Source organism: Entelurus aequoreus, linkage group LG12 (genome assembly GCF_033978785.1).
Source record: "Entelurus aequoreus isolate RoL-2023_Sb linkage group LG12, RoL_Eaeq_v1.1, whole genome shotgun sequence".
Classification (NCBI taxonomy): Eukaryota; Metazoa; Chordata; class Actinopteri; order Syngnathiformes; family Syngnathidae; genus Entelurus; species Entelurus aequoreus.
Genome location: NC_084742.1, coordinates 52,001,172 through 52,026,816, shown reverse-complemented (window position 1 = coordinate 52,026,816; position 25,645 = coordinate 52,001,172). Strand labels below are relative to the sequence as shown.

The 25,645-nt window shown below is 42.2% G+C and overlaps 1 protein-coding gene across 12 annotated transcripts in view; it reads left to right on the top strand.

The window, feature by feature from the left end:
- The window catches only part of ank2b (ankyrin 2b, neuronal), a 163,944-nt gene that overhangs the window by 99,575 nt on the left and 38,724 nt on the right, over positions 1–25,645 (top strand). For all 12 annotated transcript variants that reach the window (XM_062066222.1, XM_062066227.1, XM_062066226.1 and 9 more), the window contains 11 exons: positions 10,005–10,202; positions 12,854–12,952; positions 13,021–13,119; positions 14,679–14,777; positions 14,869–14,967; positions 15,036–15,108; positions 18,905–19,046; positions 19,135–19,216; positions 22,274–22,377; positions 22,464–22,502; positions 22,583–22,807. In XM_062066222.1, the coding sequence (XP_061922206.1) occupies positions 10,005–10,202; positions 12,854–12,952; positions 13,021–13,119; positions 14,679–14,777; positions 14,869–14,967; positions 15,036–15,108; positions 18,905–19,046; positions 19,135–19,216; positions 22,274–22,377; positions 22,464–22,502; positions 22,583–22,807 (1,259 nt within the window). The remainder of the gene's footprint in view (positions 1–10,004; positions 10,203–12,853; positions 12,953–13,020; positions 13,120–14,678; positions 14,778–14,868; positions 14,968–15,035; positions 15,109–18,904; positions 19,047–19,134; positions 19,217–22,273; positions 22,378–22,463; positions 22,503–22,582; positions 22,808–25,645) is intronic.

Here is a 25,645-nt window from a genome sequence, read left to right as displayed (position 1 = left end):
ACCCAACTGCACCCAAGACCCAACCTCTGGGCTGATGATTTTAGGTTGTCCTGAAGAATTTGGAGGTAATCCTCTTTTTTCATTGTCCCATTTACTCTCTGTAAAGCACCAGTTCCAATGGCAGCAAAACAGGCCCATAGCATAATACTACCACCACCATGCTTGACGGTAGGAATGGTGTTCCTGGGATTAAACATATTGCTGGGTATTGTGGCCAAACAGCTCAATTTTAGTTTCATCTGACATCACATGGACAAAGATAAGACCTTCTGGAGGAAAGTTCTGCTTCCTCACGGTCTTGTCGAATACTTCTTGAAGGGAACAAGGGGGCTGCATGCCAGTTATTTTACCAGCCCTCTTGATAAGGTTTTGAGTTTGACAGCAAACCATGTGGAGATGCTATAACGGGTGACAGTCTCAATGTTTGCCTTATAAAACCACATCATGATATTGTTTGCCACATCCTGGACCCTGAGCCTCCTTGGAATGTGCAGGCACTTGTCAACTGCGCCCAAGACCCAACCTCCGGTCTGTTGATTTTAGGTTGTCCGGAAGAATTTGGAGGTAATCCTCCTTTTTCATTGTCCCATTTACTCTCTGTAAAGCACCAGTTCCATTGGCAGCAAAACAGGTCCATAGCATATTACAGGGGTGTCCAAACTTTTTCCACTGAGGGCCGCACACTGAAAAATCAAAGCAAGCGGGGGCCATTTATTTTAAAAACCAATACAATATATGTATAAAAAATATACATTTAGGCCTCCACTCAGGCTTGATCCCGGGGACCTCAAAGGGTTTTGGTCAAAAAAATGTGTCATTATTCAGTATTATTATTTTTATTATTATTCAAGTTTTAAATCTATAGATCAACATTAGGTCTATCTGTCAATATAACATTTTTTAAAGATTTAAGTTGTATGCTCTTTTTGTCAAAGAAAACCATGTTTTTTTATGGAAAAAACACAAAATATGCAATATGTTCACCCAATAAAATTTTGAAGTGGAATATTTGAGATTATATAATAGTTGGAGCCTTAAAAAGGTCAATAACACCATTGATTTTTAATTCATTATTATTTTTGGAGCAATGACACTTAAAAACAAATCACACTAAAATTATTGGGGATCCAAAAGGGTCCTACTCATTAAAGTGTTACAAAATAAATTATACATTTTTTTTACTGTTTACTTTTAACACAATAGTCTCGAGATCAACTTCAGATCTATCCGTCAAGTATAAGTTGTATTGTTGTCTATGTTTTTTGTTTGTTCGTTCTAGGCCCTTCTTTAAAAAAAACAGCTCAGTTTTGTATATGGCAAACACAAAATATGCAACATTTGCCCCAAAAAATACTTTAAAGTGGAATATTTAATGTGACGTAATTGGAGCCTTGAATAGGTCAATAATTCATAATGACATTGATTTTGATTCACTATTATTTTTTAAACAAAGAAACAGCCTGCATGGCAGCTTTGTGTTATTAGAGTAAACATTGCAACATGTTCTTGTTACATTTCACCTGTTTGCTCTTTTATACCACTTTTTATGTTTTTCATTTTTTTCTACCGTATTTTGACGTGGGGCCGTTAAAAAATTACCTGCGGGCTGCACTTTGGACACCCCTGGCATAATACTACCACCACCATGCTTGACGGTAGGAATGGTGTTCCTGGGATTAAAGACCTCACCTTTTCTCCTCCAAACATATTGCTGGGTATTGTGGCCAAACAGCTCAATTTTGGTTCCATCTGACATCACATGGACATAGATAAGACCTTCTGGAGGAAAGTTCTGTGGTCCCGGGTGATTTTAAGACCCTGCTTCCTCACGGTCTTGTCGAATATTTCTTGAAGGGAACAAGGGGGCTGCATGCCAATTATTATACCAGGCCTCTTGATACGGTTTTGAAGTTGGGTTTTGAGTTTTGACAGCAAACCATGTGGAGATGCCATAACGGATGACAGATTGGATGTTTGCCTTATAAAACCACATCAAGATATTGCTTGACACATCCTGGACCCTGGGCCTTCTTGGAAAATGCAGGTTAATACGTTGCAATCAGTCAACTTGGTTGGCCCAAAGTTAACTGAGAATCAAAACAAATACCCAAGTACTTATAGGAGGACACCTGCTCCACTCTCACCTGTGACTCGTTAGCAAACACATAGATGTTTGCCAATGAGTCACAGGTGAGTGTGGAATGGCCGAGTCTGATTGGCTGTGAGGCGATGAGCAGATGAGCAGACAGCTGAGTGTCGTTCATAGATCTCTGGAGTGGGGGAGTAGGCGTGGTCCTGACAATAACGGAGGGAATGACTATAGATGGTAAACAGTGTGCAGCTGGACTTAACATAAGCATTCGACACACTTAATCATAATATTTCCATTAAATGTGTGATTTATCATACTGTAACTGTATGCACGTTTGATATAACAATACAATGAATAACTATAAACTAACACCATACATGTTTTTGGGGTTGACAGGCTAACGTGGGTATGGCGTGCAGCAGGGGTGTCCAAACTTTTTTCACTGAGGGCCACACATGGAAAAATTTAAGCATACAGGGGCCATTTTGATATTTTTCATTTTCAAACCATAACAAAATATATAGATTTTTTAACCTTTAGGGCTCAGTCATTAAAATGTTAACAATAAGTCAAATTATTATTATTTTTTACAGTATATCTCTATATCAACTTCAGGTTGATATCAAGTTAAAAAAACAGGTTTTATGCCTTTTCTGTCAAAGACAACTTTGTTTTTTATAGTAAAACTGAAATATGCAGTATTTAGTAATTAGAGCCCTAAAAGATCAATAATGCAGGACACCATTGATTTGAATTCTTTAATATTTTTGAGTAATCACAGTGAAAAGTAAATAAAATCCCAATAAATATATTTGGGATCCAAAAGGTCCCCCACTCATAAAGTGATATATTTTTATTAGTTTTTTTTTTACTTTTCACACTTAAATTACAAGATCAACTTCAGATATATCTGTCGATTTTACGTTTGAACTATTATTTTGTTTGTTTTATGCTCTTTGGTCAAATAAAACTTTTATGTTTTTATATGGCAACCACACAATATATGCAATGTTTTTTCCACATAAAACATTTTAAAGTGACATTTTTTAAGTAATAATTCATTGTAACGTAGATTTTTTGTCTTTTTTCTTCTTTTTTTTCCCCGAGCAATGGCAAAAAAAATAAACAAAGACAAAAGAAAAAAAACAGCCTGCATGGCAGCTTTGTGTCAACATTGCAACTTTTTCTCGTTAGATTTCACCTCATTCCACTTTTTTAAAATGTTTTTTTAAATTTTTGCAATACTATAAATTTTGCAGTTTTTTCAGAATGTGTGGGGGGCCGGTAAACGATTAGCTGCGGCCCGCAAATGGCCCCCGGGCCGCACTTTGGACACCACTGGCGTGCAGCATGCCCCTATATCCTGATGTCGCCCTAATCCTAGCACCTACTGTTTTACTTTTAACAGCAATATAAACAATACTGGACTTGGACCTTATTTTTCCACAAACAATTGATCGATTCCCATCGTCATCATTAGCAGAGAATGATATGCGCTATATTGCCAAAAGTATTTGGCCACTTGCCTGACTCACATATGAACGTGATGTCGGTCCACCTTTTGCAGCTATTACAGCTTCAACTCTTTGGGGAAGGCTGTCCACAAGGTTGCAGAGTGTGTTTATAGGAATTTTCCACCATTCTTCCAAAAGCGCATTGGTGAGGTCACACACTGATGTTGGTGGAGAAGGCCTGGCTCTCGGTCGCCGTTCTAATTCATCCCAAAGGTGTTTTATCGGGTTCAGGTCAGGATTCTGTGCAGGCCAGTCAAGTTCATCCACACTAGACTCTGTCATCCATGTCTTTATGCACCTTGCTTTGTGCACTGGTGCACAGTCATGTTGGAAGAGTAAGGGGCCCGCTCCAAACTGTCCCCACAAGGTTGGGAGCATGGAATTGTCCAAAATGTTTTGGTACCCTGGAGCATACAAAGTTCCTTTCACTGGAACAAAGGGGCCAAGCCCAACTCTTGAAAAACAACCCCACAACATAATTCCTCCTCCACCAAATTTCACAATGGAGTCCGAAATGTACCGTTCTCCTGGCAACCTCCAAACCCAGACTGGTTCATCAGATTGCCAGATGAAAAAGCGTGATTAATCACTCCAGAGAAGGCGTCTCCACTGCTCTAGAGTCCAGTGGCGACGTGCTTTACACCACTGCATCCGACACTTTGTGTGGACTTGGTGATGTATGGCTTAGATGCAGCTGCTCGGCCATGGAAACCCATTCCATGAATCTCTCTGCGTACTGCACGTGGGCTGATTGGAAGGTCACATGAAGTTTGGAGCTCTGTAGCAACTGACTGTGCAGAAAGTCTTTGCACTATGCGCTTCAGCATCTGCTGACCCCTCTCTGTCAGTTTACGTGGCCTACCACTTGGTGGCTGAGTTGCTGTTGTTCCCAAACTCTTCCATTTACTTATAATAAAGCCGACTGTTGACTTTGGAATATTTAGGATTTGTTGCACAGGTGGCATCCTATGACAGTTCCACGCTGGAAATCACTGAGAGCGGCCCATTCTTTCACAAATGTTGGTAGAAACAGTCTCCATGCCTAAGTGCTTGATTGTATAAACCTGTGGCCGGGCCAAGTGATTAGGACACCTGATTCTGATCATTTGGATGGGTGGCCTAATACCTTTGGCAATATAGTGTATATCACTTCTTATAACATTGAATATCAGTAACCTGAAACCACTTCCAAACCCTTACTCCCCATTAGTTACAGTCACTAATACAACTGTCTGTCAATATGCGGCACTTTAGAATACTCCTTCTCCGGTTAATACGTCTTTAATTATTAATGATTCGTTTTTAGACCACAAACTCGACTGCTTTCTTCGAACTGAGGTAAGGCTGGGTACAGATGCACCAGTTGTTGTCGCTGAGGCTTCGCCAACCAACTTTAACTGTGCTTTTTCAGTCAGAAGTGGTAGCAAGAGAGATGGTATGGCATCAATAGCCACACATTCCCTACATCAAAACATATTTTATTTGATCACTATACAACTTTATATTGCAATTGTTTTAGCAGTTTTTGTGTGTCACTGTTTATAGATCACCAAAGAAATGGCCTGATTTTATTAACCAGTTCTGTGAGTTTTCACCTATTATTCACTGAGCATATTACATAATCATGATGTTCATTAACACATAAATAATTATTTAGCCCAGGAGCCGCATGGAGGAAAATCTATCCCCACGCGGACCGAACTGGTAAAATCATGGCATAACAAAAAAAAAAAAAAAAAACGCTTCTAAATTGATTTATTTGTCTTACTTTGGCCAAAAATAGAACAAGCACATTCTGAAAATGTGCACATTACAAATAATCCTCTTAAGAGTCGGGACCCGGGGTGGACCGCTCGCCTGTGCATCGGTTGGGGACATCTCTGCGCTGCTGACCCGTCTCCGCTCGGGATGGTTTCCTGCTGGCCCCGCTATGGACTGGACTCTCACTATTATGTTAGATCCACTATGGACTGGACTCTCACTATTATGTTAGATCCACTATGGACTGGACTCTCACTATTATGTTAGATCCACTATGGACTGGACTCTCAATAATAATAATAATAATAGATTTTATTTGTAAAAAGCACTTTACGTTGAGCAAACAACCTCAAAGTGCCACAGTGTAAAAAAAAAAAAAAAAATAGTAATAATAATAATAATAAAAGATAATAGAAATAAATAAAATATAAAACTAGAAACAGCCCAATAGCTAGAATCAGCATGCATATCTATAAAAATCTATAAAAAGGCTTTTTTAAAAAGATGGGTTTTAAGCCTTTTTTCAAAGCATCCACAGTCTGAGGTGCCCTCAGGTGGTCAGGGAGAGCGTTCCACAGACTGGGAGCAGCGGAGCAGAAAGCCCGGTCTCCCATAGTTCGTAGCTTTCTCACACTATTATGTTAGATCCACTATGGACTGGACTCTCACTATTATGTTAGATCCACTATGGACTGGACTGTCACAATATTATGCTAGACCCACTCGACGTCCATTGCATCCGGTCTCCCCTAGAAGGGGGGGTCACCCACATCTGCGGTCCTCTCCAAGGTTTCTCATAGTCATTCACATTGACATCCCACTGGGTTGTGAGTTTTTCGTTGCCCTTTTGTGGGCTCTGAACTGACTGTTGTCGTGGCTTGTTCAGCCGTTTGAGACACTTGTGATTTGCGGCTATATAAATAAACATTGATTGACATTGATTGATTAACATGGGGGACAGCAACCCGAGGCTCCTTGGGGCTTTTTCAAAAATGGAAAAAGATAAGGGGAAAATATATTTGTTGTTTTAATAATGTTTCTGTAGGAGGACAAACATGGCACAAACCTTCTTAATTGTTAGAAAGCCCACTGTGTAATATGTTTGTGCTTATGCTTCACTGATGACAGTATTTGGCCTACTAATTTTAGCGGTCCTTGAACTCACCGTAGTTGGTTTACGTGTACACCTTTCTCCGACGTTGCCACAGAAAGACGTGTTTTTATGCCACTCCTTCTTTGTCTCATTTTGTCCACCAAACGTTGTATGCTGTGTGTGAATGCATAAAAGTGAGCTTTAATGATGTTATTGACTAGCGAGGAGTGCTAATAATCCATGCCAACATGCTATTTAGGCTAGCTGTGTGTACATATTGCATCATTATGCCTCGTTTGTAGGTATATTAATTTAATTTAATTTATTTTAATATTAAGTTAATTTAATTTCCTTTACTTGTGTCCTCTGTGAATTGTATTTATATTTGCATGTCTCATGACACATTATCTGTATGTAATATTTGCTGCATTTCTTATTGTGCGCCATGTTGTTCCAGACCACAGCAAACGTTACCATATTGTTCCAGACCACAGCAAACGTTACCTAGCTTGCAAAGATTGTAATGAATCCATTAAAAGAAGACGGCCTGTCCTTTCCTTTAACTTGGGTACACACATTTATACCTTTAGCAGTTTTAAGCCAGTCATTTCCAGGAGGTATTTAACCCTCGGAGACACTTACTTAATGTGTTGTCTTTGTTATAACACTTACATAAGGCTTTTAACTTTTTGCGGCTCCAGACAGATTATTTTTGGTCCATTATGGCTCTTTCAACTTGTTGGGTTGCTTACCCCTGTCTTAACAAAACACTTCAAGTAAGTTTAAAATTCTGAGGAACAAATTACTGGGGTTAAAAACAACACCATGAAAAACACAATGAACTTATTAGACTTTGTCTCAGTGTTTTTGCAAAGCCATTAAACTTTAAGAACTTCCTGTTTAGGAATATCATGTTAGCAGTTCACTATTAAAAACATTTGGAAACGCAACTGATTGGTAACACACTCAACTGCCACAACACATTCATTTAACATCTTTCAAATATTACAATTATGATATACACAAAACAATCATCAAAATCACACCATGGCCGAAATCAAGGTAACAGAACTACAAACTTAACCAATGTGAACATGGTAGATTTAAGCATAAAATAAACACAACAAATGTTGAAACACACGTTTTTACAAGGGAATTCAGGGTGCGCATCGTGCATTCAACCACTTGCAAGCGTTGCATGGAACTCTAACTAAAAAAATTATGCTCATGTTGACTTAAGTCTTTGCATCTTTCCATTTCGTTAATTTGTCCGTTGAGTGGATAATTTACAATGAAAGAAGGTATTGTGCCGCCACCTGCTGCCAGCCACAATTGATCGCTTGCACCTGCGCTGATTGGAGTAGTTGCAGCCAATCCAGGGGGTGCTTAAAGTTGACACATCATCTTTAAACAGTGTCATGTGTGACGTAGATTACACTTGAATTGCTATTGTGACATCCAGTGAACACATTTACGACAGCAGTTTCTTTCAATAAAAAAAAATGCAGCTCATTTTTATATATGGCAATCTCATTTTGCGGGCCGCGGACCGGATTAAACCTGTTTGCGGGGCCTAATACGGCCCGGCCCATGAGTGGTATGTTTGACACCCCTGTTTTAGACACTGTTTCAAGGGAATTCTTAATTATGCTAGACTTGATGGATTTTGCCCAACATGTCACACTCTGGATTGGGTCATCAATTATGTTTGTCCACTTGTGTGTCCTCTATTGTCTATTCAGCGGGAGACATTGGTGCGAACTGTAATGGAGGGCTATCTAAATACTGAAGTGGCTGTTTTAAATAAATGTTCTCCAGTAGTTTTACCTGCACCCTGTGATTTTAGATTTAGATTTAGATTTTAGATTTAGATTTATTGGTCCCTTTGGGGAAATTCATTTTCACTGCCGTACATTTGAACAATAGACATTACACATCACAAAAACAAAAATAACAAAAAGACATCCTACTTGACCAACACACATTTACAGGCTTGTCAAGACAGGTCGGCCGGGCCTGCTGTTAAGGGCGGCTATAGCTGCAGGGATAAGGCTTTTAGTGAGGCAGGCCCTCCGGAATTTGATGGTTCTGTACCTGCGCCCTGATGGTAGTGGGATGATGTATTGGTGTAGTGGGTGAGTGATATCCTGGACTATTGTTTTTGCCAGTCGAGTGATGGACCTGTGGTTTAAGTCTGAAATGTTGGGTGTGGGTAGGTCGATGATTTTAGCTGCTATGTTTGTAATGCGTGTGAGTTTGGTCCGGTTGGTTACAGAAAGCCTGGTGAAAAAACATGTGGAACAGTACATAAGGATGGGTTGAACAATGCTTTGGTAAAGTAATAACAGTAGATGAGGTGCAACGTATAGTCCTTTGAGTTTTCGGATGGCTGACAGTCTTTGTTGACTTCTTTTTTGAATGTCCGTGGTGTGCTGATCAAAGGTGAGTTTATTGTCCAAGGTTACACCCAGGTATTTAAAAGTGTCAACTGTTTTAACTGTTTGTGTGTTTATGATGATGGGGTTCTGAGGTGAGGGGGGGTTGAACCATATTTCTTCTGTTTTATTGACATTGATTTCCAGATAACTGGCTGTGCATGACTCTGTGAAATGTTTGACTGTGTTATGATAGTCCAGGATGGATTGACTGTTGGAGAGGAGTGCGAGAATGGCTGTGTCATCTGAGTATTTTAAGTATGTTGTGGTGGGTGAGATGCTACGGCAGTCATTGGTGTAGAGTGTGTACAGGAAAGGGCTCAACACACATCCCTGTGGGACCCCGGTGTTGATGGTAAGCATCCGGGATGTGTTTGAGCCCACCCTTACTGCTTGCAGTCGGTCGGTGAGGAAGTTGTGGGTGAGGTGGATCAGCTGAGGGGGGATGTTGAGCTGGTGTAGTTTCCGGATCAGTGGATGCATCTGTAGGGAGTTGAAGGCGGAGCTGAAGTCCACGAAGAGGATCCTGGCAAAGTTGCCTGGGGAGTCCAGATGCTGGAGGAGGAGATGCAGCAGGCAGGCCACAGCCTCCTCTGTGCCCCTCCTGGCCCTGTAGGCATATTGGAGGGGGTCCAGGTGTGGGGTGACAACTGGAACGATGATGTGAAGCAGCAGTTTCTCCAGGCACTTCATAATTATGGATGTGAGGGCTATGGGGCAGTAATGGTTGAGTTCTGTTGGTCTGGATTTTTTCGGTACTGGGATGATGGTTGCAGTTTTCCACAGTGTAGGTATTGTTGCAGTCCAGTAGCATTCACAGAAGAGTGAGTGTAGGATAGGGGAGAGCTCTATGGCCCTGGTGCCCGATGGCCTATTGTTGACAATTGGTAATGCAACCTCAAATCAATCAATCAATCAAACAAAGTTTATTGATCTAGCCCTTAATCACAACGACATCCTCAGCTTTGATTCCACATCCGGGCAAGAAAAATCTTAACCCAATGGGAACAATGAGAAACCTTGGAAAGGACCGCAGATCCCTGATGGGGTAGGTTGGTCCTCGGGGCATTGTTTTTAATAAAAATATCTGTTTGTCTTTGATGTGTCAGAACGGCTACACTCCTCTCCACATTGCGTCCAAGAAGAACCAAATGGACGTGGTCTCAGCGCTGCTGAAGCGCGACGCCGATACCAACATGGTGACCAAACAGGATGTCACTCCACTCCACTTGGCCTCGGAGGATGGCCACGCTGACATCACCACCATGTTGCTGAGTAATGGAGCCCATGTCAACACCCCCACCAAGGTACCGCCACAGCATAGAATATTATCATTTAATATTAGTTTTTATTGTATGACAAACAAGTTATACATCATAAAGTTGTAAAAAAGATATAACAAAAAAAAGTCAAAATATGAAAAATATAGCAATGGCAGAGTTAAGATAACATTTTACAAGAGAAAAGTTGTAATATTAGAAGTATACTGTAGTTCTAATTTTATTGGGAAAAAAAGTTCCAAAAACGTTAGGAAAAAAACAAAAACATATTTTACAACACTAATAGGAAGGAAATAGCACAAGAAAAAAAATGATGGCAATCTTTTGACACAACACAAAAAGTTGCCACATTTCCCCAAATTCTAATTTCTAAATTCTCATTTGATCTTAACAATTCTCATGACTTTACATATGTTAACTTATTTCAATCATTTATGATCGGTGTCAAAGCTTGATCCGCATCGCCGGCAGTAAGTCCAGTGAGGGTTAGACTTCGCCAGGGATGCCCTTTGTGTTCATAACTTCTATGGACAGAATTTGTAGGCGCAGTCAGGGCATTAGGGGATCCAGTTTGGTGGCTGCAGGATTAGGTCTCTGCTTTTTACAGATGATGTGGTTCTGATGGCTTCATCTGGCCAGGATCTTCAGCTCTCACTGGATCGGTTCGCAGCCGAGTGTGAAGCGACTGGGTTGAGAATCAGCCCCTCCAAGTCAGAGTACATGGTTCTTGCCCGGAAAGGGTGGAGTGCCATCTCTGGGTTGGGGAAGAGATATTTCCCCAAGTGGAGGACTTCAAGTACCTCTGAGTCTTGTTCACGAGTGAAGGAAGAGTGGATAGTGAGATCGACAGGAGGATCGGTGCGGCGTCTTCAGTAATGCAGACCCTGTATCGATCCGTTGTGGTAAAGAAGGAGCTGAGCCGGAAGCCAAAGCTCTCAATTTACCGGTCGATCCACGTCACAATCCTCACCTATGGTCATCAATCAATCAATCAATGTTTATTTATATAGCCCTAAATCACAAGTGCCTCAAAGGGCTGTACAAGCCACAACGACATCCTCGGTACAGAGCCCACATACAGAGCTTTGGGTTATGACCAAAGGATAAGATCACGAGTACAAACGGCCAACATGAGTTTCCTCCGTCAGGTGGCGGGGCTCTCCCTTAGAGATAGGATGAGAAGATACACTATATTGCCAAAAGTGTTTGGCCACCTCCCTTTACTCACATATGAACTTGAAGTGCCATCCCATGGAATTGTCCAAAATGTTTTGGTATCCTGGAGCATTCGAAGTTCCTTTCACTGGAAATATGGAAAAGTGTGATTCATCACTCCAGAGAAGGCATAATTCCTCCTCAACCAAATTTCACACTCGGCACAATGCAGTCCGAAATGTAGCGTTCTCCTGGCAACCTCCAAATCCAGACTCGTCCATCAGATTGCCAGACGGAAAAGCGTGATTCATCACTCCAGAGAAGACGTCTCCACTGCTCTAGAGTCCAGTGGTGACGTGCTTTAAACCACTGCATCCCACGCTTTGCATTGGACTTGGTGATGTATGGCTTAGCTGGTCGGCCATGGAAACCCATTCCATGAAGCTCTCTGCGTACTGTACGTGGGCTAATTGGAAGGTCACATGAAGTTTGGAGGTCTGTAGCAACTGACTGTGCAGAAAGTCTTTGCACTATGTGCTTCAGAATCCGCTGACCCCTCTTTGTCAGTTTATGTGGCCTACCACTTCGTGGCTGAGTTGCTGTTGTTCCCAAACTCTTCCATGTTCCTATAATAAAGCCGACAGTTGACTTTGGAATATTTAGGAGCGAGGAAATTTCACGACTGGATTTGCTGTACAGGTGGCATCCTAAGACAGTTCCACGCTGGAAATCATTGAGCTCTTGAGAACGGCCCATTCTTTCACAAATGTTTGTAGAAACAGTCTCCATGCCTAAGTACTTGGTTTAATACACCAGGCCAAGTGATCAGGACACCTGATTCTCATCATTTGGATGGGTGGCCAAATACTTTTGGCAATATAGTGTATGTAATTCAGGAGGAGATCAAAGTAAAGCCGCTGCTCATCCATATTGAGAGGAGCCAGATGAGGTGGTTAGGGCATCTGGTCAGGATGCCACCAGAACACCTCCCCAGGGAGGTGTTTAGAGCACGTCCGACCGGTAGGAGGCCACGGGGAAGACCCAGGACACATTGGGAAGACTATGTATCGGGATCCCCCGGGAGGAGCAGGACAAAGTGGCTGGGGAGAGGGAAGTCTGGGCTTCTCTGCTTAGGCTGCTGTCCCCGCAACCCGACCTCGAATAAGATAAAGAAAATAAATGGATAGATGGATGGATGGATGGATGGATGTTTTAACTGATTCAGGACCTGATGGCTATCTATAGACACATTTCAAAAATGTCCTCGTTTTCTAGAATTCCATTTTTTCCACGACATTTTCTGCATTTCTCAACAGATTCAAACCATCCTAACAAGAAAACATCCAGGCAAATGTTCCTGTAACTTAGAATTCAAATCCATCTCTTCAGCGTTCACACAGTTTCTACAGAAATGTCCTTCCATATTTATATAAGAATGATAATAATAGTCATTTTATTGTTATTATGATTATTATTATTGTTACTATTGCTATTATTAATACAATTTTGCGTTCCGTTTTCAGGGTGGCCTTACCGCCTTGCATTTGGCAGCACAAGACGACAAAGTAGCAGTGGCGGAGATTCTTGCCAGAAATGGAGCAAACCTCAACCAGCAGACCAAAGTAGGGGTGAAACAAATATTTCATAGTTTAGTTTTTTTATTGTGTGGAATTTTCTGTCCTGTGTTCAGCTGGGCTACACACCACTTATTGTTGCCTGCCATTATGGCAACACCAAAATGGTCAACTTCCTGCTTCAAAATGGTGCTAGTGTGACAGTAAAGACCAAGGTAAGAAATCTTCTACTTCTTCTTCTTTGCCATAACCAAATGATTTTTTTTTTTATATATATAACAACTTTATTCTGGTAAAATGATTTTTGCTTTAATTTTACGACAAAGTATTTGAAAGTTTTCATCCGATCGGAACCGTTCCAGTATCAAAATGTCCGGGAATCATGAGCTTCTCAAAAAAATAGATATAAATATACCCCAGAGTACCCAGAATTCCCGGTTTTACGGGCCATTTTTCGAACTTGCACAATTTCCACATTTTCCAACCGATTCGAATCGTTCCACCATCCACACAGTCCACCCACCTTGGACAATCAAACTACCATTTTTCCAAGTTCAAGATAATTCCAGGAATTCCTGGTTTTCCAAAGCCCTATTTAACCTCTTCTTGGAAAGTTTTCACAGTCCATATTTTTCCACTGTTTTCGACCATTCCACCTTCAAAACATTCTTCTTTATTTGTCAAAATTTCCGGTTTTCCCGAAATTCCAGGAATTCCTAAATACCAATTAAAATTTTAATTGTTACTGCGTCTACATTCGTATCATATAGGGCATTGTGGTATTATCTATATTTTCAAAAACTCCAAAAATTCCCTTTTTTGTGGTGGAAATTCCCATTCAATTGAGTGGCTACATAGTGCTACAACATTCTCAATATGTTGCACCATCTTTTACCCGATTTCAACATTTCAACCATCAACCTACACTGCTCTTTACATATGTCGAAAGCAAAACATATTTTCCTTTTCCCAAAAGTCCCGGTTTTCCCGGAATTTTCCCCCATTGAAAATGAATGGGCAATATACAAACCTCTCCATATCCCACATTTCTCAACCGATTCCAACTGTTCCAGCATCCACACACTCCACCCACCTTGGACAATCAAACTACCATTTTTCCAAGTTCAAGATAATTCCAGGAATTCCCAGAATTCCCGGTTTTCCAAAGCCCTATTTAACCTTTTCCTGGAAAGTTAATGGGCAATATACAAACCTCTCCATATCCCACATTTCTCAACCGATTCCAACCGTTCCAGCATCCACACATTCCATCCACCTTGGACAATCAAACTACCATTTTTCCAATTTCAAGATAATTCCAGGAATTCCCAGAATTCCCGGTTTTCCAAAGCCCTATTTAACCTCTTCCTGGAACGTTTTCACAGTCCATATTTTTCCACTGTTTTTAACCATTCCACCTTCAAAACATTCTACTTAATTTGACATTTCCTGTTTCCCCGAAAATCCGGGAAATCCGAAATACCAATTAAAATTAAAATTGTTACTGTGTCAACATTCATATCATCTAGGGCAATTGTGGTATTATCTATATTTTCAAAAACTACAGTTTTTCCAGAAATTCCCTTTTTTGGGGGGATTAAAATAAAAATTGTTAATACGTCAACATTTTTCAACCGTTTAGAAAAATTCCAACACCGACCCATTCATATGATTTAGGGCAATTATGGTAAAATGAACCCAATTTTGACATCCCGTGAGCCAAAATCTGGCTCTCAGGAAGTAACCATATTGATACGGTTATCATTTTCAACAGAATGGGTACACCCCGCTCCACCAGGCCGCCCAGCAGGGGAACACACACATCATCAACATTCTGTTGCAATACGGTGCCAAGCCCAACGCTATCACCATGGTATGGTTCCACATTTACGCTTTAAACGTCAATATTTGATCGATAACACAATCACTTATCCAGATTTTTCTCCTGCTTTCCCTTCTACCAGAATGGTAACACCGCCCTGGGTATTGCTCAAAGGCTGGGCTACATCTCGGTGGTGGACACGTTGCAGGTTGTAACGGAGGAGATTGTCACCACGACAACGGTATGTCATAACGCCACAAAATCAGATGGGATGAGGTTAATATTTTTTTTACTTGTCCTCCATACCAGATGGTGACAGAAAAGCACAAACTGAATGTTCCGGAAACAATGACTGAAATACTTGACGTCTCCGACGAAGAAGGTAAGTATCTCAGGCATGTGGTCTTGGTCTCACTCAATAACTGCAAAGGATTTGGGTATTTGGTGCTCCGTTTAGACCTAAGGATGATTTCTCTCAAGCCTTATGCAGGGTTGAAAAAAGATTTGAGTAGGAGTGAAGAAAGTATGGAGGAAAGCAGTGTTGTGGATTAGGAACGTTTTCACGGGAAGAGGTATTGGAATAGCTCATCGAGCAGCATAAGTGAGAAAGAGAGAATAGTGCGAAAGAAGATCGATGGGGAGGAAGAAGTCCAAGTAATTCTAACATTCAAGCAGTGATGGCCAGTCACAAGCTACATGTAGCTTAACTACATTTTCCTGTAGCTTGGCGGTAGCTTAGCCACTTATTTAACAGTCCCTTAGGGGCGATGGATGGCTGATTAGCGCTTATACAGCAGCATCCGGCCTCCATAACTCCCAGTCTCTTCCTTCTGTTGCAAGTTTTGTTGATTCTATGTAACTTGTTTATGTGTGCTATGGCTATAAGGTTTTTTTTTCCTTGGCCTCAGTCTGGACCCCCTACCTGGACGTTAACCTGTTTTTTTTTGTAAGGGGCGCCGGAAGTTGGCAGACCCGTCAGCGATCCTTTTTCTCTCTCCCCGTAATGTTTGTCTGATCTTGAATGGGATCGTGCTGAAAATCAAATTTTCCCTCGGGGATTCATAAAATACTTATCAATCAATCAATCAATCAATGTTTATTTATATAGCCCTAAATCACAAGTGTCTCAAAGGGCTGCACAAGCCACAACGACATCCTCGGTTCAGAGCTCACATAAGGGCAAGGAAAAACTCACAACCCAGTGGGATGTCAATGTGAATGACTATGAGAACCTTGGAGAGGACCGCAGATGTGGGTGACCCCCCACACCTCGGACGTCGAGTGGGTCTCGCATAATATTGTGAAAGTCCAGTCCATAGTGGATCTAACATAATAGTGAGAGTCCAGTCCATAGTGGGGCCAGCAGGAGACCATCCCGAGCGGAGACGGGTCAGCAGCACAGAGACGTCCCCAACCGATCCACAGGCGAGCGGTCTACCCCGGGTCCCGACTCTGGACAGCCATCACTTCATCCATGGCCACCGGACCTGTGCCCCTCTACAAGGGAGAGGGGGCAGTTATGAATCTGAATCTGAGTAGCTTCTCCTGTATTTTAGCTTTCAGACCCATGTAGCGAGGTAGCTTACATCAAAGCTACAAGCTACGAAGAAAGAAAATGGACTGTCAATCCAGGCCCCAAAAAATATGGAGAAAATCCAATGATTTGGATGAATGAGAACACCCATACATATGGAGAACATCCATAATGATTGGTTAGTATTCGTATGATGAGTCACAATTGGCTAAGGTTAGGGCGAAACATTACGGACTGGCCAATCAGAGGCAAGATAAGGCAGGTCATCGAAACTAGTAAGATAAATCATAACAGACATGCACTCATGTCACATGACGACTACGGAGTCGGAGACAGAGGGACGCTTCAAGCTGACCACTCAAAAAAATATAAAACATACTTGAAAATGGCAGAGGAATTCTCTCCCAGGGACAGCTTCCCCTGTAGCTTAGCTACATTTAATGGAGAGTAACTTGTAACTTAGCTTACTGCATTTTCTAAGTAGCTTGCCCATCACTGCATTCAAGGTAGGGCAGGAGGTCAGAAAACTAGGGTCAAGTGCAATTACTGGGTTCCTCTGTGGAAACATAGGCGATGTAAAGAGGGCTAACATGCACAGCAATGGAGACTTGATGACAGTAAGAGTGAGGGGCAAAGAGAAAAGCATTAAAACTTTTAAGCATTCGTAAAAAAAAGAAGTTGCAGAGAAGAGAAAGGTAGGCTCTCGTCCCCATTTGTGGACTGTTGCACACATTCTCCTGTCAGGTTGTATTTTAGCAAATCACACAATTGAGGGAGTAATGTTATATGCCACTTTTCGCCTCAGTTTTAAAGATGTTGCCCCTTGACGTTCACCAATGTACCTTAGGTGGTGATGGAAAGAGAGTGTTGACATTCCAGAAATTTAAAAGGACAAAGTAAAAGTTTTTCTCCCAATTAATGTCTGTGAGACCCGTGACTTCAGCCTGAAGTCTAGTGGTAAGCATGTCCTGAGAAAAATCCTCAATACCATCGGGTCCCTCTGGGTCAAGCATAGGGAATAACAGATTAAATCAAACCAGTGTGTTGGGCTATTTTACAAACTATGTGGGGTTTTGGTACCAGCCACTAGACTAGATCTGACCGATCTAGATCTCTGATGACGCCTACTTGGATGAGAGGCAAAACGTTTTTTAAGACAAGCCATCGATTGAATGCCCTGAGATTACAGACTTAAAGGCCTACTGAAACCCACTACTACCGACCACGCAGTCTGATAGTTATATATCAAAGATGAAATCTTAATATTGCAACACATGCCAATACGGCCGGGTTAGATTAGTAAAGTGCAATTTTAAATTTCCCGCGAAATGTCCTGCTGAAAACGTCTCGGTATGATGACGTTTACCCGTGACGTCACGGATTGTAGAGGACATTTTGGGACACCATTGTGGCCAGCTATTAAGTCGTCTGTTTTAATCGCAAAATTCCACAGTATTCTGGACATCTGTGTTGGTGAATCTTTTGCAATTTGTTTAATGAACAATGGAGACAGCAAAGAAGAAAGCTGTAGGTGGGAAGCGGTGTATTAGTGGCCGGCTGCAGCAACACAAACACGTAGCCGGTGTTTCATTGTTTACATTCCCGAAAGATGACAGTCAAGCTTTACCATTGGCCTGTGAAGAACTGGGACAACAGAGACTCTTACCAGGAGGACTTTGAGTTGGATACGCAGTACCGTGAGTACACAGCTGCGGCTTCCAAGCATTTGATCGCTTGCCCGTACGTGCGTGCCGCTATGTGCGTGTCACGTACGTAACTTTGAGGACTTTGGGGAAATATACAGTATGTGCTGTATGAACTTTGGGGAGGTGAACGGTACATTGGGCTGTGGGATTGAGTGTGTTGTGCGGGTGTTTGATTTGTATTGGTGGGTTATATGGACGGGAGGGGGGAGGTGTTTGTTATGCGGATTAATTTGTGGCATATTAAATATAAGCCTGGTTGTGTTGTGGCTAATAGAGTCTTGTGTTTATTTACTGTTTTAGTCATTCCCAGCTGAATATCAGGTCCCACCCGCCTCTCACAGCATCTTCCCTATCTGAATCGCTTCCACTGCCCTCTAGTCCTTCACTCTCACTTTCCTCATCCACGAATCTTTCATCCTCGCTCAAATTAATGGGGAAATCGTCGCTTTCTCGGTCCGAATCGCTCTCACTGCTGGTGGCTATGATTGTAAACAATGTGCAGATGTGAAGAGCTCCACAACCTGTGACGTCACGCTACTTCCAGTACAGGCAAGGCTTTTTTATCAGCAACCAAATGTTGCAAACTTTATCGTCGATGTTCTCTACTAAATCTTTTCAGCAAAAGTATGGCAATATCGCGAAATTATCAAGAATGACACATAGAATGGACCTGCTATCCCCGTTTAAATAAGAAAATCGCATTTCAGTAGGCCTTTAAGTCTTCACCAGTGACCTTAGATGTAGACTGGACTCATTACTCTAAGAAAAATCATGAGGTGCCCCAAAGGGGTTCATTAGGTCTTCAAAAAAGTATGCAATTTGTTATTCTCAGAGGATGTCATGTGATCCCGTTTGATGGTACCCATTGGTTTCTTTTGCACTTTTTTTTGTGCAATCCTATGTAATCTTATGCTTTTATTTTCTGAAAATCTATTTAGGAGATGACACCATAACTGGAGATGGAATTGAGTATTTACGAGCTGAGGACCTGAGAGAGCTTGGAGATGACTCTTTACCAGGACGATATCTGGACAGCATGAACTACCTCTGCTTCAACCATGAGGGGCCGCAAACTCTCAGGTAAGGCAGATTTAGTGGGACTTTATGATTACAGTAGGATCCAAACTGGATCCATTGACTCCTTCTGGTTTCTTTGTTGGTGCTGCAGTGCGGAGAAGTCCTTTACGTCCACTTGTCAAAACTACTACCAAAAACACGAAAGCACTACGGAGGACATGCTCAATCGTCAGGTAGAGTATGACTGGTGGAAAATTGTGTTGTTTTTCCTATAAAACAACTCTGCTTTGACTTTTTTCTGGACAACAGCTACCTTTCTAGGGCGGTGTGGCTTAGATGAGAGAGTGGCCGTCCAAAAACTAGAGGGTTCCTAGTACTAAGCTACAAACCCAAAACCAGTGATGTTGGTACGTTGTGTAAATGGTAAATAAAAACAGAATACAATGATTTGCAAGTCCTTTTCAACCTATATTCAACTGAATAGACTGCAAAGACAAGATATTTAACGTTCGAACTGGAACATTTTGTTATTTTTTGCAAATATTAGCTCATTTGGAACTTGATGCCTGCAACATGTTTCAAAAAAGCTGGCACAAGTGGCAAAAAAGACTGAGAAAGTTGAGGAATGCTCATCAAACACTTATTTGGAACATCCCACAGGTGAACAGGCTAATTGGGAACAGGTGGGTGCCATGATTGGGTATAAAAGCAGCTTCCATGAAATGCTCAGTCATTCACGAACAAGGATGGGGCAAAAGTCACCACTTTGTGAACAAATGCGTGAGCAAATTGTCCAACAGTTTAAGAACAACATTTCTTAGCGAGCTATTGCAAGGAATTAAGGGATTTCACCATCTACAGTCCGTAATAAGATCAAAAGTTTCAGAGAATCTGGAGAAATCACTGCACGTAACATTGAATGCCCGTGACCTTCGATCCCTCAGGCGGTACTGCATCAAAAAGTGACATCAGTGTGTAAAGAATATCACCACATTGGCTCAGGAGCACTTCCGAAAACCAATGTCAGTAACTACAGTTCGTCGCAACATCTGTAAGTGCAAGTTAAAACTCTGCTATGCAAAGCGAATACCATTTATCAACAACACCCAGAAACGCCGCCGGCTTTGCTGGGCCTGAGCTCATCTAAGATGGACTGATGCAAAGTGGAAAAGTGTTCTACTGTCTGGTCCACATTTAAAATTGTTTTCGGAAACTGGACATCAAGTCCACCGGACCAAAGAGGAAAAGAACCATCCGGATTGTTATAGGCGCAAAGTTGAAAAGCCAGCATCTGTGATGGTATGGGGGTGTATTAGTGCCCAAGGCATGGGTAACTTACACATCTGTGAAGGTGCCATTAATGCTGAAAGGTACATACAGGTTTTGGAGCAACATATGTTGCCATCCAAGCAACGTTATTGTTGACGCCCCTGCTTATTTCAGCAAGACTATGCCAAGCCACGTGTTACAACAGCGTGGCTTCATAGTAAAAGAGTGTGGGTACTAGACTGGCCTGCCTGTAGTCCAGACCTGTCTCCCATTGAAAATGTGTGGCGCATTATGAAGCCTAAAATACCACAACGGAGACCCCCGGACTGTTGAACAACTTAAGCTGTACATCAAGCAAGAATGGGAAATAATTCCACCTGAAAAGCTTCAAAAATTGGTCTCTTCAGTTCCCAAACGTTTACTGAGTGTTGTTAAAAGGAAAGGCCATTTAACACAGTGGTACAAATGCCCCTCTGCCAACTTTTTTGCAATGTGTTGCTGCCATTAAATTCTAAGTTAATGATTATTTGCCAAAAAAAATAAAGTTTCTCAGTTAGAACATTAAATATTTTGTCTTTGCAGTCTATTCAATTGAATATAAGTTGGATAAGGATTTGCAAATCATTGTATTCTGTTTTTATTTACCATTTACACAACGTGCCAACTTCACTGGTTTTGGGTTTTGTATATATATTAAAAAAACAAGATTTTTTCACTTAGATACAAACTCTTCCACATAAACCTCCAACTTTACTATCTTTTTTTTTTTAATATTATGTGTTTATTCTCAATAACATTTTCCAGTAAAACTACAAATCTCATATTTCCACCTCATTCAAATAATGTTACACAGCGTTTTTGTGTGAAACCATGACTTTCTTGAACATAATTAAACAACAGCTGTAAATTAGTACTATATGTCACTAACGGGACGTCTTCATTCATTGATGCATCCATCCATCCATCTTCTTCCGCTTATTCGACGTTGGGTCGTGGGGGCAGCAGCCTAAGGAGGGAAGCCCAGACTTCCCTCTCCTCAGCCACTTCGTCTAGTTCTTCCCGGGGGATCCCGAGGCGTTCCCAGGCCAGCCGGGAGAGATAGTCTTCCCAACGTGTCCAGGGTCTTCCCCGTGGCCTCCTACCGGTCAAAGGTGCCCTAAGCACTTCCCTAGGGAGGCGTTCGAGTGGCATACTGACCAGATGACCGAACCACCTCATCTGGATCCTCTCGATGTGGAGGAGCAACAGCTTTACTTTGAGCTCCTCCCGGATGACAGAGCTTCTCACCCTATCTCTAAGGGAGAGCCCTGCCACCCGGCGGAGGAAACTCATTTTGGCCGCTTGTACCCGTGATCTTGTCCTTTCGGTCTATAACCCAAAGCTCATGACCATAGGTGAGGATGGGGACGTAGATCGACCGGTAAATTGAGAGCTTTGCCTTCCGGCTCAGCTCCTTCTTCACCACAACGGATCGATACAGTGTCCGCATTACTAAAGACACCACACCGATCCGTTTGTCGATCTTACGATCCACTCACTCTTGAACAAGACTCCGAGGTACTTGAACTCCTCCACTTGGGGAAAGATCTCTTCCCCAACTCGGAGATTGCACTCCACCCTTTCCGGGAAAGAACCATGAACTCTGAGTTGGAGGGGCTGATTCTCACCCCAGTCACTTCACACTCGGCTGCAAACCGATCCAGTGAGAGCTGAAGATCCTGGCCAGATGAAGCCATCAGAACCACATCATCTGCAAAAAGCAGAGACCTAATCCTGCAGCCACCAAACTGGATCCCCTCAATGAACTGACTGCGCCTACAAATTCTGATCATAGAAGTTATGAACACAAAGGGCAGCCCTGGCGGAGTCCAACCCTCACTGGAAACGGGTCCGACTTACTGCTGGCAATGCGTACCAAGCTTTAGAATTATTCATTGATGTACATCAATATGTATCGTTTTCCCAAATATATTTTGTGTTTTTTGAACACCCAAGTAACCAAAAACGGCATTATTTTACAGATTTCTGCACTCTGGAGGGAAACAGAGAGCGATTCGTACAGACTGAGTTGGAGCACAGACAACCTGGACAACATAGCTTTCACTTCAAACCCCGTCCACACCGGGTATGTACACTCTTGTACATACAACATGTGTTCATACGGGTATTTTACTAATTCCGTGAATTCTCTCCGATATTTCTTTTCTTTAGCCAGTTCTCTCCATGCCGTGACCACGCGGACCACAGCAGGTTTTGTCCTTCGCCTTAATTCGATCCTCGTTTCCCAAATTTTGCGAATGCTCAGCCTTTTCTTCTCCCGTTCGTCTCAGTTTCTTAGTCAGCTTCATGGTCGACGCGAGGGGCGGAGCCATGCGGGGTTGCCGCCACAATGGCCTGCGCATAGTCATCCCTCCGAGGAAGTGTGGCGCTCCCACGCGAGTAACCTGCAGGCTGGTCAAGAGGCACCGGCTGGCCAGCATGTCACCCATTGTCGAAGGGGAAGGTCTGGCGAGCAGGTTTATCGAAGTGGCGCCCTCTGGGGGCCAGCTTCTCGGGTAAGGATGGGTATTTTTTTTCCTCTGGCCGACTTATCATTATGTGTTTTTGAATGATATCTTAAATGGAGAATATGCTAATCATTTTAGCATTTTAGAGCTTTAGGTCCTAAAGTTTTAATACAAACCCCAAAACCAGTGAAGTTGGTACGTTGTGTAAATGGTAAATATGAACAGAATACAAAGATTTGCAAATGTTTTTCAACCTATATTCAATTGAATAGACTGCAAAGACAAGATACTTAACGTTCGAACTGGTAAACTTTTTTATTTTTTGCAAATATTAGCTTCAAAAAAGACTGAGAAAGTTGAGGAATGCTCATCAAACACTTGTTTGTAAAAAGGTAAAGTTAAAGTACCAATGATTGTCACACACACACTAGGTGTGGTGAAATGTTTCCTCTGCATTTTGACCCATCCCCTTTTTCACCCCCTGGGAGGTGAGGGGAGCTGGCCGTGCCCGGGGATCACATTTTGGTGATTTAACCCCCAATTCCAACCCTTGATGCTGACTGCCAAGCAATCAATCAATCATTCAATTGATTGATTGATTGACCGTCTCTGCACAGGTGCATGAGCGCTACCCAGAGGGCCTTGGAGCAGCTCTTTACCGGGAGCACTTCGACTTCAACGCTGAGCCGCCTTGGGATCCTAGCTGATAGCGGGACCGGTCCCTCCCCAGACTTGTCCATTTTGTCGCATAACCCCAAGACCCCAATCGGCTCGCTCGTCACCCGTTCTTTATGATTTTTGGCTCTTTGCAGAGGTAATGGGTCCCATTTTTATAATCTTTGGTATGACTCGGCCGGGGTTTGAACTCACGACCTACCGATCTCAGGGCGGGACACTCTAACCACGAGGCCACTGAGCAGTTTAGAGATTTGGAACATCCCACAGGTGAACAGGCTAATTCGGAACAGTTGGGTGCCATGATTGGGTATAAAAGCAGCTTCCATGAAATGCTCAGTCATTCACAAACAAGGACGGGGCGAGAGTCACCACTTTGTGAACAAATGCGTGACCAAATTGTCGAACAGTTTAAGAACAACATTTCTCAAAGAGCTATTGCAAGGAATTTAGGGATTTCACCATCTACAATCCGTAATATCATCAAAAGGTTCAGAGAATCTGGAGAAATCACTGCACGTAAGCGGCAATGCCCTTGACCTTGGATCAATCAGGCGGTACTGCATCAAAAACCGACATCAGTGTGTAAAGGATATCACCACACAGTCTCAGGAACAGTTCCGAAAACCACTGCCAGTAACTACAGTTGGTCGCTATGTAAGAAAACTCACCCGCGTTCTCCGGGTGTTGCTGCCACTATGCAATTTAAGGAGTCACGGGTAGGACCTGATATTCAGCTGGGAACGAGTTAAACAATAAATAAACACAAGACATATATGAGTATTAGCCACAACAACGATCAGGCATAGTTTTAACACCCCACAAATTAATCCCGCATAACAAACGTCTCCCCCCTCCTGTCCATGTAACCCGCCAATACAATACCAATATCCCACAGCCCAAAGTGCAGTTCACCACCCAACGTTTTTACAGCACACATATTTCCCAAAGTCGCCAAAGTTACATACGCGGCATGCACGTGCGGGCAAGCGATTAAAAGTTTGGAAGCTGCAGCTACTCACGTTAGCGCGCATCCAACGCAAGTCCTCCTGGTAGATGTCGCTGTTCGTCCCAGTCAGGGGTCGGCAACCCGCGGCTCTAGAGCCGCATATCGCCGCCCTAGTGGCTCTCTGGAGCTTTTTCAAAAATGTATGAAAAATGGAAAAAGATGATGGGAAAAAAATATATTTTTTGTTTTAATATGGTTACTGTAGGAGGACAAACATGACACAAACCTCCCTAATTGTTATAAAGCACACTGTTTATATTAAACATGCTTCACTGATTCGAGTATTTGGCGAGCGCCGTTTTGTCCTACTAATTCTGGCGGTCCTTGAACTCACCTTAGTTTGTTTACATGTATAACTTTCTCCGACTTTCTAGGTCGTGTTTTATGCCACTTCTATTTCTGTCTCATTTTGTCCACCAAACTTTTAACGTTGTGCATGAATGCACAAAGGTGAGTTTTGTTGATGTTATTGACTTGTGTGGAGTGCTAATCAGACATATTTGGTCACTGCATGACTGCTAGCTAATCGATGCTAACATGCTATTTAGGCTAGCTATATGTACATATTGCATCATTATGCCTTGTTTGTAGCTATATTTGAGGTAATTTAGCTTCCTTTAAGTCATCTTAATTCAATTTATATCTCATGACACACTATCTGTATGTAATATGGCTTTTAATTTTTTGCGGCTCCAGACAGATTTGTTTTTGTATTTTTGGTCCAATATGGCTCTTTCAACATTTTGGGTTGCCGACCCCTGGTTCCAGTTCTCCAAAGGCCAATGGTAAGTCCACAAAACGGTCAAAAATTAGGATTTGTTCCAAGTAGTGGCTCCGTAGCAAAACGATTTGGCTGAGGCGGCCCCAGGTGGTGTCTGACTCAGTTTCCGCTTCCGCCCCGTCCAATAGCACCCATGCCTTTTATATCCCCACATTCTTATAAGTTACATTTTTGATATTATGATGATTATTGAATATGCCTGTAACAGTTCATAATACTTCATAAATGCATGACATAATAAGTATATATACTTATTTTTCCCAGCTGAGCACAAGCTAATCGTGACTGGCAAAATGTATATAAATATGGATGGATCCCTGCGGCCAATACAGCTACATCTGTAAGTGCAAGTTAAAACTCTACTATGCAAAGCGAAAGCCATTTACCAACAACACCCAGAAAGGCCGCCGGCTTGGCTGGG